Here is an 18,947-nt window from a genome sequence, read left to right as displayed (position 1 = left end):
AAACAAGAGCTCCATCAGTAGCCCAAGCCAATCTGAAAAAAGTTGGTTTTGCCCCACAACCAAAAGTTCATTCTTATCATCTAATTCTCCTTAATTCCAGATACCATTAGCATTGTCTCTTTTTGTAGCATCTTTATTCGAGTCCCTTTTGAAAATTAATTTGACCCTAAATGCTGCATTTTTGTTACTGCAGTTATATCTTTTAATAAATTATTCATTTGGTCACGTACATTCTGTTCATTAGAAATCCATATTGACTGTCTCTGTTTAGCACATTTGCCCAAATATTTAATGATTGTAATTCTGTCTTGGATTCCAATCATTTATGAGCAACTAAACCTGGTCTGTTTTTCTGAATAATCGTTGTCTGTCTTTCTTGTGCATTTTTTTTCTCCTGTGGAGATGTCTTTTTTAAGCCATCAAAATTAGTTTGCGTCTAAGCATGACAGGTGGCAAGATGGCAAATGACAACATGAAAGCTGACTCAGATCATTTATACACTCCTAATAAACAAGAGCTCCATCAGTAGCCCATGCCAATCTGAAAAAAGTTGGTTTTGCCCCACAACCAAAAATTGAATATCCCTGCAACTTTTTTTGCCCCCAGTGAAAATCCATCTATATTTAACCTCTTACTAGTGCAATGAATTAAAAAGATCTCTCTGTTAGATGTGTATTATTGTGTATAATCTAATAGCAAGGTGGGAGAGAGAGGAGCACAGAATATAGTCAATTAGCATTGAATTAAAGTGGCTTTGTGTTTGTTAAATGTAAATTATTATTTTTCTGAAAAGTTGAAGAAAAGCATTAAAACGCCTGAAATGCCTTCAAAGCACGTGAGAAACTGGGTACCTAAAGTCTTGGAACAGCGACGCCATGGTTTGGAGGCCTACCTTCAGGTATAGTGTCATTCTTCCAAAATGTGTGTGCGTTTTTAACAAAAAAGCATGCCTCATAAATCAGGATTATGTAGTCCAGTTGCTTAAACCTGTTCTGCATTGGGAGTTCCTTTCTAGTATAAATGAGTCAGTTGCCGTCAAAGGTGTTTAACCTGTTAAATATATCATAGGTTTCAACCCATATTACATGTTTCAGTTTTATTCTGTCATACTGTCACACACCTATGAATTCTGCTATGAAATATTGATTTATCAGATCACAGGGCACTTCACACAGCAAAGTGTGGATGCCAAGAATTCTGAAATACAGACTACACAAAGGTAATGGCCCATTTCTGTCACTATCATAGCAATAGGAATCCGTGGGTCCATCCAGGTTTTCTATGCGTGCTGTTGTAGGAATAGTATCGCTGATTTAGAAGCTGCTCAATTTTCCAAACCTCCTTATTAATATTACGCCATTTTTTTCAAGTCTTCTAGAAATTTTTTAATAGAATACGTCCCTGGTGATTAGTTGTAGTTCTCGAGCAGCAAGTGTATGTAAACTCGATCATGCGAGTCGCAAAGATGATTGCTTAAGCTGCTGTCTCAACACACGCAAATTAAGACTGGATTCTTTGAATCAAAATGTTAGGCCCATCAGAGATATAGGCTGGAATTTTACCGCCTCGCCCGCTCGCAGAACGGAATTCTCCATTGGCCTTGGGCGGGATTTTACAAGCTTCGCCTGAGAGAGGTTGGAAAATCCTGGCCATAAACTGCTAATGATCAGGAGAGTAGTCTGAAATGAGATTACTCCGATGTAGAATAGATCTGCACACAGGTAATTAAAAAGCTCCAGTTTTAACAATGGGCCTGTATCCAGTTTCAGGCTATAATTAAGTCATTATGTAGCCTTAAAATATTCCTACTTACTTGCCCATGGTGTTTGAAGTAATTTATCTCACAAAAATATAATTTGAATATTTCAGAAACAGCCCATTAGTGAGAGAAGATTAGATGATCTGTAAAGGATTGAAAAGAGGGCTCTTGATTTTTTAAATATTGAGTGATGTTCCAGCGAAAGGTGAATTGCATCTCTCTCTCACACACACACACACACAGATTTTCTCCTGAAACCTGTATTTACTTTAAATTGACAGATAAACTGACGACTGTGATTTTGAAGTAATGCAAAAGAATCTTGAAAGTAATTGATTAGAAACCTGGGTGTAGCTCTGCTTTAACCAAAATTAGTTAAAACTTTGAAAATGATATTGCTGCCTCAACATAGAATCATAGAAACATAAAGCTGAATTTTTGTTCTGGGATTGGGTTCCTGACATCAGGTACATTTCTGTGTTCCAAGGCTGTTTGCGTTCACATCTAATGCTCAATGCAATTTTTGAAGTACAAGCAACTTAGTGGCTGGTGTGCTTGTTCTTTGTTCAATTATGGACGACTTGCAGGCTCTCGAGGATGAAGGACCAATAGGCAGCCCTTTAGCACTGACAGATCGACAAGCCCGCCATCCGAAGTGGACATTGCAATGTCAAGATTGGGGTGACCCCAGAAGTCTTTTGGTGCCAGGCTAGCACCTGGAGTCATGCCTGGGATTTGGTCTTTGTGGAGGGCAGTCAGTGTCTGCACCGTGGCCCTAATAAGCCCATGAAAGGGGTTTGATTGGCTAGCTCCCCTCCTCTCCCACCACCCCAACTATCTTCTTTGGAAAAGGCCCTAAGGCGAAACCATGTCCGCAAACCGGCAGTGGCGGAAAATTGCTGGCCCATCTACATCCAGCTCCACTTCCTCAGCCATTTGCACATTCAGTCCACAATGTGAGTCTGTGTGGGAGAAGGAGAGAATGTAACCCCTAATACCAGTATAATAAAACACAAGCAGTGACTTGTCTATTCTGTATACTTATGACCAGAAGTTGAAACTAGCTTTTTCAAATGAATTCTGAAACACCAGTTGATGCCCCAGACTATTAATACACACCTTTTTAGACTTTTGCTGAACTTGTGACTTACTGTCTGCACTTGTATGTTTGGAGGAGACCCATTGACCAGCTGTGAATCCTGTTGTAGTAATTGCAAAATTTTCTAAAATATTAAGTTGTTAAACAGACCTTTATTTAGTTTAGAAGGTACCCTCTTCCTGTTAATCGTAAACATTCAGGTTTAGGCCTGGTATTGCCATGTTACCTAGTACTTTAAAAAAGATGCCCCTGACACAAGGGGCTGGATTTTATGTTCGGGTCACACTGGGGGGCTTAATTTGAGGTGGCGGGGAGGGATATAGTGACCTATCTAGGGAAACCCAGAAGTCATTGTAGCGTGTCTCTAAGTGGGTCATAAGATTTTAGTTATTTATTAGTCACAAGTAAGGCATACATTAACACTGCAATGAAGTTACTGTGAAATTCCCCTAGTCGCCACACTCCGGCGCCTGTTTGGGTCAATGCACCTAATCAGCACGTCTTTCAGACTGTGGGAGGAAACCGAAGCACCTGGAGGAAACCCATACAGACAGGGGGAGAACGTGCAAACTCCACACAGACCGTAATCGAACCTGGGTCCTTGGCGCTGTGAGGCAGCAGTGTTTACCATTGTGCCACCGTGCCGTCCGCATTCCCCAACAATTAGCATCAGTGAGTATCAATACTCCTTTGGATTTTCTTTGTCATGCCCTGTCTGTTCTTCAGTGTGTGTTACCTTCAATTTTTTTCTTTACACTGCCAACCATATGGTTGATCTTAAAAGGACAACTTTTGAATATCCTGCACAGTACCTACCAGGTTGCTGTGTCGTCCATACCTTCAAGGGAAAATTGGTAGAGGTGATGATGATCTGTACAACGTAATATCAACTCCAGTATTTAAAAGGACATTCCAAACAATCAGTTTGAAGAATTTGGAGTTGGAAGCTGAAGAGAAGGAAGTAGGAAAATGGAGTCTAGACGCTCAGCCATTTTGGACTGATATGTGGAGAAATTTCTTCAGAGAACTATGAACCTTTGGAATTCTCCACCCCAGAGAACTATGGATGCCTAGTCATTTGAGTGTATTCAAGATTGAGATCGTTAAATTCTTGGACACTAAGGGAATGAAGGAATAGTTGGATAGAGTAAGAAAGTGAAGCTGCTATAGATGTTCAGCCATGATCTTATTACATGGTTAAATGGGGTTGCATATCTGACTCCCGCTTCCATTTATTATGAAAATTGATACCACATGGGTAACGAGGCTCGCTTTGAATAAGTTTTTAGCTCTTCCAACAATAGAATGTCGATGACTACGCAAAATGACAGGTCTCATTGGTGGCATAAAGACCAGGATGTAAAAAATGGATTGTGCCAAACATTAGGAGGTCACAATTCATCTTCACCTGGTGCTGCTGAGCAGGATATAAATTTAGTGCTTTCATCTCATTTGCTTAATTGTCTCTCTTTTGTCTCTGAGCTCAGCAGAGTGCTGAGTAGTGTTGTGGTGGTGGCATGTAGTGTTCCCAACTTTCTGTTCTTAAAGGAAAGCTGCACTGAATGACAGAATGCTGCTGTTGAAATTAGAGAGCTCTAGGCTTACAGGTGCAGTGCTAGAGGCCTTGGTGTGGAGTTAAACGGGAGGAGAGCTGCCGTGGTTCTGCAGGGAGCCAGGAGGCCTCTGAGGGCAACTCGGGAACTGGATCAGATGGTCCGTGAAGTCTTGAGGACCTGTCAGCAGTATCACAAGAAATTTAACCACGTTATGAAGTGGTCATGGTAAGTGAATGCATCTTCATGTGACAGAAGTTTAGACCTATACTCTCTGGAATTTAGAAGAATGAGGGGAGATCAAATTGCGGTGTACAAGATGATAAAAGGTATGGATAAAGTAGACGTGGAGCAGATGCTTCCTCTTGTGGGGCATTCTAGGATGAGAGGTCATAGTCTTAGCTATGGGGTAGCAAATTTAAAATAGAGTTGAGGAGAAACTACTTGTCCCAAAGGGTTGTGAATCTGTGGAATTCGCTACCCAAAAGTGCGGGGGATGCTGGGACATTGAGTAAATTTAAGGAGGAGTTAGACAGATTTTTAATTGGTAGTGGGTTGCAGGGTTATGGGGAGAAGGCAGGAAAATGGGGATGAGGAGCGTATCAGCCATGATCGAATGGCAGAGCAGACTCGATGGGCTGAATGACCTAATTCTGCTCCTATATCTTATGAACTTCTGACATCCCCTACTGGACATTTGGTGGCTATTTTGCTAAGGTAGGGCCTGCAAGTCCCAAATTCCCCATCTTGAGCTCTCTGCTTCAGTCGTGAAAATCCAGCCCTCGGCCTCTCTTTTAAACACAGTAAGAAGTCCCACAACGGGTTAACATCATGACTGTCTTTTAAAGCCATGTGAAATAGTTCCCTTGTATGCTGAGAGCCTGCAGACACCACCCTTCCAGCAAGCTTGTAAGATCACTACTTGCTCTTTTTTTTTTCCCTGCTATGGTTCAGATAACATAAAATTACAAAAGGGCTGCTTTCGGTATTTTAAATAGAACTTGGTTTTCAATTAATTAGATTTATTTATTTCCATCGGGAACTCCTAAATTATTTCTCCAGTGATTTGGTGTGCCAAATTGTTGATTTATCAAATGGAAGTTTATTTTAAAACACTGTCAAAAACCACATTTTTGTATGATTCAGGAATGTTTTGTGGTTAGTTAGAGCCACTAATTCAGCAGTAATTGCACTAAATTGAGGCCATTACTGCAGTATTTACAAACCTATTATGAAGACAAAAGTACCACAAGGCGCAAAAGGATTTAAAATCACTCTTCCTCTGAATGTCGACTTAGTGCGGTTAAATAATATTAATGACTAGGATTGTCAGAATGTAACTGTGCTTTCCTTGGTACAAGTGATTTTATTGATCGATATGGATGTAGCCTAACAGTCAGATTATTCTACTCTGATTTTATCTGGGCATTAACTAAGTTTATTAGTGGACAAAAGTATCTTTTGGTAGATCAAGATGATGATGTAGATTAAGAAAAGCAGAAGACCATCCATCATTTTCCTTTGTGCTAATAACTTAAATCCATCACTGTTTCTATCTGCTGCTTCCACATCCCATTGTGTCTTCAGGCTTTTGGTAATGGCCTAAGTGAACCGCAGCAATTTTCCCTCCAGTGGCAAAACTCTCTGCTCAATTGTCATAGTGCTTTTTAATTTGAAAGTGTAGGTGGTAGTAGCTACTTCAGTTCTTTCAGCCCTACACACATCTTTCTTTGCTTGTCACACCTGGTGATAAAACTATAATTTTTTGGAAATTGACATGCTTTTGAAAAATAGCCTCTTAATCCCTTGGCAATCATTTTATGATGCATTGCTGAATTCACAGATATTCTGGTTAAAAGTGTTTCTTTACTTGCATGCTTTTATTACTGTCATCCACTTTTTAATGTGTGTAAAAGTAGGTTGTTGGAGAGATTTCCCGTTCCTATTTAAAATTATTATTGAACTAAGATTCTAGTTTTGTTTCCTCTATAGCCATAGCTGAACTGCTACTTTTCCCCAAGCAAATATTATGCAGGTTACAAGTTAATGTATCTAAAAATCAGATATTTAAAAGTGTGCCTCTCGACAAAATATGCCTTTTGCACTTGTTACACATTTAGTTCTTTTAATACTGTTTTGCTTGGATTCGATTAGATTCAGCAGACCCCACTGTATGATCAATATAAGGCAAACCTCGGAGGTGCAATTTTTCTTTTAGTAATTAATAGAATCCCTATGGTGCAGAAGGAGGCCATTCAGCCCATCAAGTCTGCACCAACCATAATCCCACCCAGGTCCTATTCCTGCAACCCCACATATTTACCCTGCTAATCCCCTGACATTAGGGTCAATTTAGCATGGCCAATCAACCTAAACCTTTGGACTGTGGGAGGAAAGCGGAGCACTCAGAGGAAACCCACACAGACACAGAGAGAATGTGCAAACTCCCACACAGACAGTGACCTGAGGCCGGAATTGAACCCGGGTCCCTGGCACAGTGAGGCAGCAGTGCTAACCACTGTGCCACCATGCCACCCAAATCACAACAGACAAATATATTGCCAGCAAACACAACCAAGCTTTCTTTTCATATTTTGTCTAGGATACTCAATTTCCTGCTCTACCATCAGATTACAGAGTGCTTTAAGCTAGTAAAGTTAATTTTTCAGTAGATGCTTTCAGCTCATTGTACCCATCATTGTTTACCATTTCTAGATTAATAGATCAGTAAAACCCACCAGAAGTGTCTGTGACCAAGGTTGACAAGTAACCAGTACATATGGCAGCATAACCTTGCAAAATCTGCAAATATGATGCCGACTTTCCACTCTGACTTTTCACATGCTGTTCATCTGATTCTATTACCAGTACAGGTGCACTTCAAGTAAAACTGATGTTTGTGGGGGAGGAAAATTTGGTAACATTCTTGCTGGGGTGCACATCAGTATTGCTGGGGTAATGCTTTGATCAGACCCCATCTGGAATAAACAGAAGCAAAATGCTTCAAATGCTAGAAATCTGAGATAAAAGAATGGAAAATGCAGGAAATCCAGCAGGTTGTGCAGCAAATAATTTGTATTTCAGATTGATCTTGACCATAATTAGAAGATTTTAGAGAGAGGTTTAAATCCAGTGCTAAGCCAGAAGTGGATGATCCATCTGATTCACCTCCACAGCTCCTCAGCATTGCAGAAGTCCATTTTCAACCAATTTGCTTCACTCCACATGATATCAAGAAACATCTAAAGGCACTGGATACCGCAAAGGCTACGGACCCTGACAATATTCCAGCAATAGTATTGAAGACTTGTGCTTCAGAACTAGCTGCAACCTTAGCCAAGCTGTTCCAGTACAGCTACAATTCTAGCATAAACCGGGCAATGTGGAAAATTGCTCAGGAATGTTCTGTTCATAAAAAGCAGAACAAAGCCAACCCGGCCAATGACCGCCCCCTCAGTCTACTCTCGATCATCAGTGAAGTGATGGAAGGATCAACAGTTCAATCAAGTGGCACTTACTCAGCAATTAGCTGCTCACTGATGCTGAATTTGTGTTCCACCAGGGCCTCTCAGCTCCTGACCTTATTAAAGGCTTTGTCCAAACATGGACAAAAGAGCCGAACTCGAGAGTTGTAGAGTTGAAGTAAGAGTGACTGCCATTGCCATCATCGCAGCATTTGACTGAGTATGGAATCAAGGAGCCTTTGCTAAATGGAAGTCAATGGGAATCAGGGGGGGAAACACTCTGCTAGTTGGCATACCTGGCACAAAGGAAGATGGTTGTGGTGGCTGGAGGTCAATCAACTCAGTTCCAGGACATCACTGCAGGAGATCCTCAGGGTAGTGACCGAGTCCCAACCATCTGCTTCAACAATGATCTTCCCTCTATCATAAAGTCAGAACGGGGATATTTGCTGATCGTGCAATGTTTGATATCATTCACAATTCCTCAGATACCGAAGAGGTTCGTGTCCATATGGAGCAAGACCAGGACAATTTTCAGACTTGGACTGAGAAGTGGTGGGTAACATTTGAGCCACACGTGCCAGGCACTGACCATCTCCACCAAGAGAGAATCTAACCATCGCCAGTCAATGGCATTACAATTGCTGCATCCCACTATCAATATCCTGAGGGTTACCTTTGACCAGAAACTGAACTGGACCAGCAATGTAAATAATGACTACAAGAGACTGGAAATTCTTCAGCATGTATCTTGCCTCCTGATCAACCAAAGCCTGTCTAACGTCAACAAGGCACAAGTCATGGTGTGATGGAATATTCTCCACTTACCTGGATGAGTGCAGCTCCAAAAAAACTCAGAAGCTTGACCATTCAGGATAAAGCAGCCCACTTGATTGGCAGCCCATCCATGACCTTAAATATTCTCTCCCCCTCTGACATACAGTAGCAACAGTGTGTACCATCTACAAGTTAAACTGCAACTGAACTAGGTCTCCTTCCAAGGCAACTTCCAAATCCATGACCTCTACCATCTCGAAGGACAGGGGCAGCAGATGCATGGGAATGTGACCACTTGCACATTCCCCTCCAAGTCACTCACCATCCTGACTCGAACACTATCGTTTCTTCACTGTTACTGGGTCAGAATCCTAACAACACTGGGTGTACCTACATCATATGTACTGCAGTGGTTCAAGAAAGCAGCTCACCATGACCTCCTTGGGGACAATTAGGGATGGGGAATACAGCTGACCTAGCCAGCACTGCCCACATCCCATGAAGGAATGGAAATAGAGGATTTGAGGGTGGGTAGAGGTAGGTGGATAGAACAAAGGAATAAAGTGAAAGAGGGCAGGAGCGATTGAATTGCAAAGCAAAACTAAGATGGATCCACAAGAAATGTAAATAATTGCAGCAGAGGGAGCAGGGAGCTAAGAAAATCTGACAGAGACTTTGGAATATGGCTGAAAAAAAAGCAGGTAGACCCTGGAGATGCAGACAACCCCCTTGGCTGTGAATGGATAGAGGATCGCCACTTCCTCACCAGATCCACACACCCTCCATTGGTATAGCAGTCCTCCATTACCAACACCAACTGTATGAGAAAATGGAAGTGCTGATTTAAGAATTAACATTGTATTGGGTAATTAAGAGGAAGAACAGTATATAATTTCACTCCAAAAGAAATGTGTTTGTCGGCAGGGAGGGAGAAGTTGAACCTGATCCGCTGAGAGAGGTTAGTCAAAGGACTGATGAAATGGTCAGTGAAGGTAGATCCGAGAATGAGAAGCAGAATGGACGATTAGAGGAACTTGTGGATGGGTCAGGAGCAGGGGTGATTGGGGAGAGACCAGACCAATGAGGATTTTGTTTTGATGCATTCATAGATTCCTTACAGTACAGAAGGAGGCCATTTGGCCCATCGGGTCTGCACTGACACTCCAACTGATCATCCCACCCAGGCCCTATCCCTGTAACCCCACGTATTTACCCCACTAATCTTCCTAACCTACACATCTTGGGACATGAAAGGATAATTTATCATGGCTAGTCCACCATCCCACACATTTTAGGACTATAGGAGGAAACCAGAGCACCCAGAGGCACACAGACAGTCACCCAAGGCTGGAATTGAACCCAGGTCCCTGGCACTGTAAGGCAGCAATGCTAACCACTGTGCCACCATTCAGTCCTATTCATGGGATATGAGCACTGCTGATAAGGCCAGCATTTGTTGCTCATCTCTAATTTGCCCTTTGTGCTAAATATCGCTCCAAAAGTGGAGAGTTTTCTCCCAATTCCTGTTAAATTCTGTTCTCTCCTCCCCTCTGGAATTCAGCTATTTGGTCCATGTTTGAATCAAGGCTGTAATGAGGCCTGGAGCTGAATGCCCCTGGTGGGAAACAAACTGACGATTGGTAAGCAGGTTATTGCAGAGTAAGTGCTGATTAATTGCACTGTTGATTACACCTTCCATCACTTTGATCAAGAGTAGGCTGGGATGGTAATTGGTCAGATTAGATTTGCCATGCTTTTTGTGGACAGAACATATTGGGCAACATTTTTTGTAATATTTGGTAGGTGCCAGTGTTGTAGTTCACTGGAACAACTTGGTAAGGGGTGCAGTTATTTCTGGAGCACAAGCCTTTGCTGTATTCAGTGCCTTCAGCCATCTCTGAATATCACGTGGAATGAACTGAATTGGCTAACATGAGGGCTAGTGCACCCTAAAAAGGACTGTGGTGACTGGTATACAGATCATACTGCAGGCGAGGACACAAAATCATGAGACCCAACAAAGACATTACTATTTTGATTTAGCCCGTTTACTTTTTTCTCTTAATCCTTTCTCCAGAAATGCACCCAGCTGCTCCATTCACCCATTTATATTACTTACTTCAGTTTTCCCATGTCAGTTGCTCTGCAAGCCTATTAGATTTATTAGCAGTGATGCTTGACTTCCACTAGAATTTCTGTATCTGGTCTTTATACCCCTCACCATAGTGAACAATTTGTCTTGATGAGCTTTGTCCATCTCTTAAAAAAATTGAGTCTCATTTTTCTAACAAGAACCAGCCCAATCTCTTTAAACTTTCCTCATAATTGAAATTCCTCAATCTCTCTGCATAATTTTGGTTGTTTGCCTCTGCACCCACTCAAGGGCAGTATTTCCTTGCGATTTTCAGTCCATACATTATTCCACATGGGGTCTGATTAAAATCTTGTGTAACAACAGTATTGACTTTTACTCCAGATTCAACCCAGTAATTTTATGTATTTTTTTAAACTGCAGTGAAGTGTTGGGTAGATGGATTTGTCTGCCATGACCCCCATGTTTCTTTCCTGATCAGTATGGTATTTATGAACTATCGATTTAACAGGTGGATTTTGTAGTCATTTTTCAACATTCATCCATATTAAACTATATTTGTCATCTGCTTGGCCTAATTGCCTAAAAAGATAAGAATCCTTCAGAAAATATTGCATCATTTCACGTTGACCATGGTACATTTTATGTTATCTCCAAATTTGGACAGTTTCTCAAGTTCTTGCTGAAGTCTTTCACTTACTGGAAATAGGAAGAGTCACGCCTTGGCTACTCCCATATAGCCCATTCCGCATTAGCAATACTTCCCCATATGTCACTGTTGTCTGATTCTTGTTTTTAAGCCTGTTTTTGACCCGTTACTGCTTCCTTCTTCCATTCCCCATTTTATGAATACCAAAGAAAGCCATTAATCACCTATCAGGAAAATTATTTAAATCTATTGTAGTTTAGTTTGTTTGTCATGTTAATTGTTCTTAATTCTGTTATGAAATTACACAAGCATCTGGTAATGTGGAATGTTTTACTTATATTACCCTATTATAAAAAGGATATTATTAAACTAGAAAGAGTGCAGAAAAGACTTACTAGGATGTTACCGGGACTTGATGGTTTGAGTTATAAGGAGAGGCTGGATAGTTTGGAACTTTTTTCTCTGGAGCGTAGGAGGCTGAGGGGTGATCTTATAGAGGTCTATAAAATAATGAGGGGCATAAATCAGCTAGATAGTCAATATCTTTTCCCATAGGTAGGGGAGTCTAAAATTAGAGGGCATAGGTTTAAGGTGAGAGGGGAGAGATACAATAGTGTCCAGAGGGGCAATCTTTTCACAGAGGGTGGTGAGTATCTGGAACAAGCTGCCAGAGGTAGTAGTAGAAGCGGGTACAATTTTGTCTTTTAAAAAGCATTTAGACAGTTACATGGGTAAGTTGGGTAAAGAGGGATATGGGCCAAATGTGGGCAATTGGGACTAGCTTAGGGGTTTTAAAAAAAAGGCGGTATGGACAAGTTGGACCGAAGGGCCTGATTCAATGCTGTAAACCCCTGACTCTATATCTACAAGCTGATACTGGCCTGAATTTTACCTTTGGGATGCATCTACAGCGGCCGAAAGCAGATATAAAACCTGCTCCTGACCAACGTCACCTTGTCCACATGATATTACGCTGGCACATCAATTGAGGCCCACCCATGAAACATGACTGACGGTAGGCTTTTCAGTGCGTGCAGGGGTGTGAAAGAGTTGGGTGCGAGGTCCAATGGGGCCCCGGCGGAGAGTTTAACAACCAAAGAGGCAGCTCCCTGAATGCTTCCAGGAGTTGTCAGGGGGCTGAGGGAGGTGCTTGGAAACTTTGCAATAATTGTCTCTGGGGTCTTCTCATGGCCTCGGCATTTGGCTGTCATTGAAGGCAGGAGGGCAAATTGGGTGGGTATTCTTAACTGTGTTTCTTTGATTACTGCCTGGGTGTCCTGGTTGAGGGAGGTCAGTGCCAGGTGCCAAATCCCCATGTCAAGGGAAGGCTGACCAAAAGGTGTGGGCAGAGGTCACCCCCATGTCAGTGGGCAGGACATGGTACAACACGGCTCCAGTGTTGCAGAAGGTTCAATGATCTTCTGTAGTCAGCAAAGTTAATTGCAAAAATAACATGGACCAGTACAAAGAAGTGTAGTCAGTGCCAGTTTCTCAGGGAGCTTGGGGGTGTAAGTGAGTGTGTGTCAACTGGCACTGGAACCTGCCCTGCTGCTGCTGGGATGTCAGCCTCCGTGCATTGTGTGTGTGTGTGTGGTGGGGGGGGGGGGGGTTAGCAGGGGGTAGTGGGGGGGGGGGGGGGGGGGGGGTTAGCAGGGGGTAGTGGGGGGGGGGGGGGGTTAGCAGGGGGTAGTGGGGGGGGCAAGCTGGAATGGACTATCAAGGAGACGGAGCACTAATGATCAATTCTATTTTTCCCTGGTCAGAAGAGAAATCATAATTCTGCGGAACGCTGGCGAACAGTTGGCGGTGTTCCCAATCTGTGGACGTGATTTTACGACCTCGTTCGGATGAGATCGCAAAATCCCGCCCAAGGCCAACAGAAATTTCCATTCTGCGAGCCTCGCCCGCTCCAATTCCGGGGTGGGCAAGGCGGTAAAATCCCAGGCTATATATCCGCACCAAATGTGACAGCAATGCCCTGGAGCGGAATGCCGCCAGCCAACTCGCTCCTCTGGTCATGGCGAGGCAGGGGTCAAATAAAGGTAAGAGTACAGATCACATGCAACGGTTACTGAAACCATTACGGGATTCTCTCATCTGAAATAGAAATGTCACAACCAGATTGCCCATTGAAACTCCAATGCAGATAGCACCTTGCTGCAGGTCTCCATTGTCTCCCCAGCCTGCCTAGCATGCATACTGACTATGATGATCGAATTTACTGATATATCTTCTCTTCCTCCACAGGTTCACCTTCCGCAGGAGCTACCAGTGAACCCAAGGATAACCTCAGTAAACTCGGAGGAAAAATCACACCTACACCAGTGTCACACCCTCTCTCAGAACCAAGCACCAGCACACATCAGTGGGCATTAGGTTGTTGACTCCACGGGTAATGCATTTCACACTTTCTATGAGGAGTTGGCAGAGGCAGAAAGGTATTACGGTGCCGAGAGTGGAAACACCCCTGCAGACCAGGACCATGCTGAGTCTGAGGCAGAAGATGAGCCTCTGGAGTTGTTCATCTGGCAACAGATCCTGGATGTCCAACGGGACATGGGGAGCAGGGAGGCCAAACGTACTGTCATCTGTCATCTCTGTGAGCTCCTCTCAGGGTGCTCTGGACGAGAGCAGCGGCTCCTCTGCCCCTCTACCAGTGGCTGTTGCATCTGATGATGCTGCAATCACTAAGGAGTGCCCAGAAATATGCCACATGATTGGGCCGGAAATCTTCTCCAACTGGGTGGTTGGACACCCCATGCCAGTGAAATTGAAGGACACAGCGACCCTGAACTTCATGTGGCAGCTTTGTATGTTTTTTGCTTGTTTGTGTTCAGTAATAAAACAATTATTTTGCTTTAATGGACTTGATGATTGCAATAGGTGTCAGATGCAGCACAGACTTGCAACTGTATGGCGTTGTGTGATCTTGGCATTTGAAGTTGGGTTATCATATGACAATTGTTTGCAAAGGAGACATTGCCATGGGCATGAGGAAGCATCAATGCTGTGGATGCCTAACTAATAGTTCACAGAATCAAAGCATCCCTGGTGTCCCTGAAGGTTCCTGTCATCTGCCTCAATATCCTCACCCTGTGCCTCTCTGGACTCTTCCTCAGGCCCACCACTGGAGTCATCCTCCCTGGTCAGTGGAGGTATCTCACTTTCCTTAGCCTCCACTGAGTTCGCCCTGCCAGACCAGGTTGTGATGGGTGCAGTATGCCACCACTATGAGGGTGGAAGGTACTCTGGAAGGTACGGCAATGCTCCCCTGATTGGTCCAGGCATCTGAACCACATCCTGAGCAGTCTGGTGGTCCTCTCCACCTGCAGTCTTGTGGAGGATTGATTCCCTGTGATATCTCTCCTCTGCCTCTGTTCTTGGGTAACAGTGGGAGGGGTCATCACCCACCTTTTCACCTTGTCACCCAAGAGTCATCCATCCAATAATGTAGGAGCCACAAACAGGCTTGGTACCTGTGAGTGCAGCAAGATGTAAGCACTGTGTGCGCTGCCAGGGGTAACAGGCACAAACTTGGAGAATTTGTGCCCTGTGGTCACAGATGATCTGCACTTTAATTTGAATGAAATCCTTTTCAGTTAACTGAAGCTCCCAGCTCACCTGCTGGTACCTTGAGTGCTGTGAGAGTGCAGTCAATTACACCCTCAATGCAAGGGCACCAGTCATCACTATGAAGCCTTGGGCTCTCTCCACCTGACTGGCCTCTTCTGTCTGCTTTGTGCAAACATGCCTTGTTAGTCATGAGCTTGGTGCAACTGTGTACAGCTGATTGGGACACACCGCACAGATCCTCCACTGAGCCCGGAAAAGAAGCAGTAGAGTAGAAGTTGAGGGTCACTGTGACCTTCAGATCCACTGGTCCAGAAATAGTCTCCAACAGTGTGGGCAGACACCCCATGCCAATCATATGGCATGTTGCTGTCACTGTGTCCATAGAGCGGAGGATCCTTCTGCAACACTGGACCTCGAACATCTGAAGATAGTTGTAGCGCTGCCTGTACATTCTAGCCACTGGGTAGTGGCATCTTTGGTGGACCTTCCCACCTTGACCTCCCGCTGGCCCTGCATCAACTGAGCTTGTGCCTCAAGGTCTCACCTAGGGATGCTGCCCATGCTCACTTTCTCTCCCTCCTGCCCCTCTCTTTCCTCTTTGGAGGAGGTCTCACCAGCTGGGTGCTCTGTGCTGCAATCCTTAGGGAAACCTTCCAGGGAAGAGGAGGTCCTGAAATGTCAAAAGGCAGCCATGAAATGTTACCAAATCAAATGAAACTCTCTGTAGCCACATAGCAACAAGCTCGCAAAGAAATGCTTGTGCTCCAGGGGTCTTTTATCCCACTCCTGGATGAGGAAATGATAAAAACATGTTTTTCACACTTGTTTTGCTTGTGCAATGAGCTGAAAATATCACCTGACAGTGAAATTGCTATTATTGCCTTATTAATGGCCTTAATTGGCCCTTTAGTTGTTAGTGGACACGTATCTGACGTGCCTGTGCATTCGCTGGCTTCAATTACATACAACGATGTCAGGAAGTACTTCTGACATCATTTAACACTATTTTGGGTTGATTGCATGCGCCTGACCTCCAAGCATAACATTTGACCAGTGTTACTGTGAGATGTGATGACTCAAGTCTCCATTCAACCTCCTAAATGGATAATAAAATATTGCACTAAAGCAAAATTTACAGAGTGTTTTTGAGGTGAAACATACATTAGGAGACCAGTTTCAAGAAATGTTTCTAAAGTAATCCCTCACAGCCGAAATAGAGGAGAACTGGATACAGTTGGGGAAAACACAAAGTCAGTGATACTGACTGAATCATGTAGATTCTGCTCTGGATGTAAATAACAGTCTGATGCGAGCAGGTATCTTTTCCTGCTTTGTTATGCCACTGGTAAATTGAGGCAAACCCAGTCGGTGTTTGCACCAGTGCTCCGTGTTCTCTGTGACTAACTGGGAGCACACAAGTTGGTGATGCAGTTTTAAGAGCTCTGTTCTGTAAATTGCAAATGCAGCACTTTAAAGAACAAAGAGCAGTACAGCACAGGAAACAGGCCCTTCGGCCCTCCAAGCCTGTGCCGCTCCTTGGTCCAACTAGACCATAAGCTTTGCTTATCCTTCCTAAGAGACAGAAGAGCAGCTATGATGAAAAGTGAGGACAAAAATCTAATCATTCTCATGGCACAGAATTCCTTCACAGACAAAGAGTTTTGAAAGTTGCAAGAGATACAGTCACACAACCTTGCTGCCTTTGGTTAAAAGGGGCACTGTCATCAACAGAATGCAATGATAGTTACATGGAAACAGGTGATGGAGTTTCTGAAGTTCATTAGACTGACCTCACAGATGCGAAAGAGAAATAAGCTTTAAAAAGTTTGCCACGGCGTGTGAGCCCTCTGTTTTTCTGTCTGTGTAGCTTGCAAAGTCATGCCTCTGACACAAACTTTCAATTTGACCATTAATAAATAACCTGCGCATTCTCATGGAGTGTTTTCTTTAAACACCTCTGGTGGAGAATCCTTTTCACTGCTAGCTGTGTGGCCCATTTAAGACTTCCTTTTACACACTTACAGTAATGATTAAGTAAGCACAATGCCCAAATGTAAAACTATGTTAGCCCCCTCAAGTAATTATTTATCACTGTCTTTTCACTACAGGGCAAGGAATATGCAGCGCAAGAATCATAGTCATATATGGCACAGAGGGAGACCATTCAACCCATTGAGTTCTTGTCAGCTCCCCACAGAGCAGATCAGTCTATCCACTCCCCTGCTTGTTCCCATAGCCCTTTCAAGTATCCATCCAATTTCCTTTTGCGAAAGTTGATTGTTTATGTTTCAGCCACCCTCATAGCAATGGGTTTGAGGCCATTACCACTCACTGCGTAAAAGACTTCTTCCTCATATTCTGGAGCTTCCTCCCCCACCCTCTTTAGATCTCCCAAAATTGACATTTCAATATTAGCTAACCCTCTAATTTGTTGATGATCCTGCTCAAGAAACTGAGTAGCTACCCCATCTTAGGAATCCCTTTGAGACATCCAGTAGCTCGTGACCTCATTTCCTTTCCCACTAGAGTAACACTTTGAAGGAGCACTAAATTATTCCGGACATCATCTGAGGACATCATCATTGAGGAAAGAAACAGTAGTGCATACCACACTGACACAATGGATTGCAAAGGGACATTGGTATTTGTGCTGCTGTGGAGGGAAACTGCCCTTTATGCTGCAGTATGTACCTAGGTGTTCAGTGACAGTGATTGAGGAACAGTTGGCATTCAGCATGGATGTGTCTGGGCTACAGAGAACTAGATCCTGAAATGTTGCTGTAGGGATAAATGACCTAATAAACCAGGGTGGCACGGCGGCACAGTGCTTAGCATTGCTGCCTCACAGCACCAGGGACCTGGGTTCAATTCCAGCCTCGGGTCATTATCTGTGTGGAGTTTGCATTTTCTCCCTGTGTCTGCGGGGGTTTCCTCCGGGTGCTCCGGTTTCCTCCCACAGTCCAAAGATGTGCGGGTTAGGTTGATTGGCCATGATAAATTGCCCCTTAGTGTCAGGGGGATTAGCAGGGTAAATACATGGGGTTACAGGGCTACGGCCTGAGTGGGATTGTTGCCAGTGCAGGCTCAATGGGCCAAATGGCCCCCTTCTGCACTATAGGGATTCTATGACGGTGCAAGGAATAGATTCAAGTTAATTGTTATTGGTTGTCAAGAGTATTTTGCTGCCCAAGGTGCACTAGCAAAATCAAATATAGCTTCTGGTTCTGCCTCATCTGTGGCAGCTTTCTCTACAGTTAATGTTTGTCCATTTTCTCTGTATCGTCTATCTGAGATATTGGAACTCTGAAACTAATGTCTTTGAGGGGTCAAGTTTCTTTCAGAGTGTTCACCAACCTTGCCTGGTAAAGGAAACTCGACCCATAGGGAAGTCAAGCTTCCAAATAGAAGACAACCCCACTTCACATTTGGCACAAACTCCATTTTAGGATACAAATTTAAAATAAGAGCAAAATAAAAACTTGTGTAAGAAATTTTACAAAGGAAATCCATATACCTTTAAGAGATTCTAGACGTTGCTGAACCAGTCCATCTGCCCTCTTGTATTGGCACACTAGAATGGCACACTGCCAAGGGAATGAGGTTGGTCAATTTCTGGATACTCTCCCAACACATGCTTAGACCAGGGAACAGCAGAAGCCTTTTACACTCCTGAATGAATGAGTACAAGCCTTGGTTCTGGTGAAGAACTAGTCCAGAGATGAAATTCCAAATTTTCTGCTCCCAGAAAGCTGCACTTTTTCCAAAAGTGCAATTTTAAGCCCTCAGAAACCTCAGAGCTCAGGTAGCAAGTTCCACACACTTTGACTTTTTAAAAATTTTTGCGAGGGGAAGAAAAGCTGTAGGATGTATCTCGAGCCTTATTTAGAGCTTGTAGACTGCACTTCCAAAATCAGTGATGTATTCTTAATGTAAAGCAGGGTAGCACAGCTGCTATTTGAGCTGTGTGCATTACCCAGATGG

General features: G+C 43.5%; 1 protein-coding gene across 3 annotated transcripts in view; it reads left to right on the top strand.

Annotated features, from left to right (window-relative positions):
• Positions 1 to 18,947, top strand: part of LOC144494947 (sorting nexin-24-like) — a 149,843-nt gene that overhangs the window by 75,853 nt on the left and 55,043 nt on the right. For all 3 annotated transcript variants that reach the window (XM_078214595.1, XM_078214596.1, XM_078214597.1), the window contains one exon: positions 794 to 898. In XM_078214595.1, the coding sequence (XP_078070721.1) occupies positions 794 to 898 (105 nt within the window). The remainder of the gene's footprint in view (positions 1 to 793; positions 899 to 18,947) is intronic.

The sequence above is a fragment of the Mustelus asterias genome, chromosome 6 (genome assembly GCF_964213995.1).
Source record: "Mustelus asterias chromosome 6, sMusAst1.hap1.1, whole genome shotgun sequence".
NCBI lineage: Eukaryota > Metazoa > Chordata > Chondrichthyes > Carcharhiniformes > Triakidae > Mustelus > Mustelus asterias.
The sequence above is the reverse complement of the archived record's forward strand: the minus strand, read 5'-3'. Positions and strand labels throughout refer to the sequence as shown.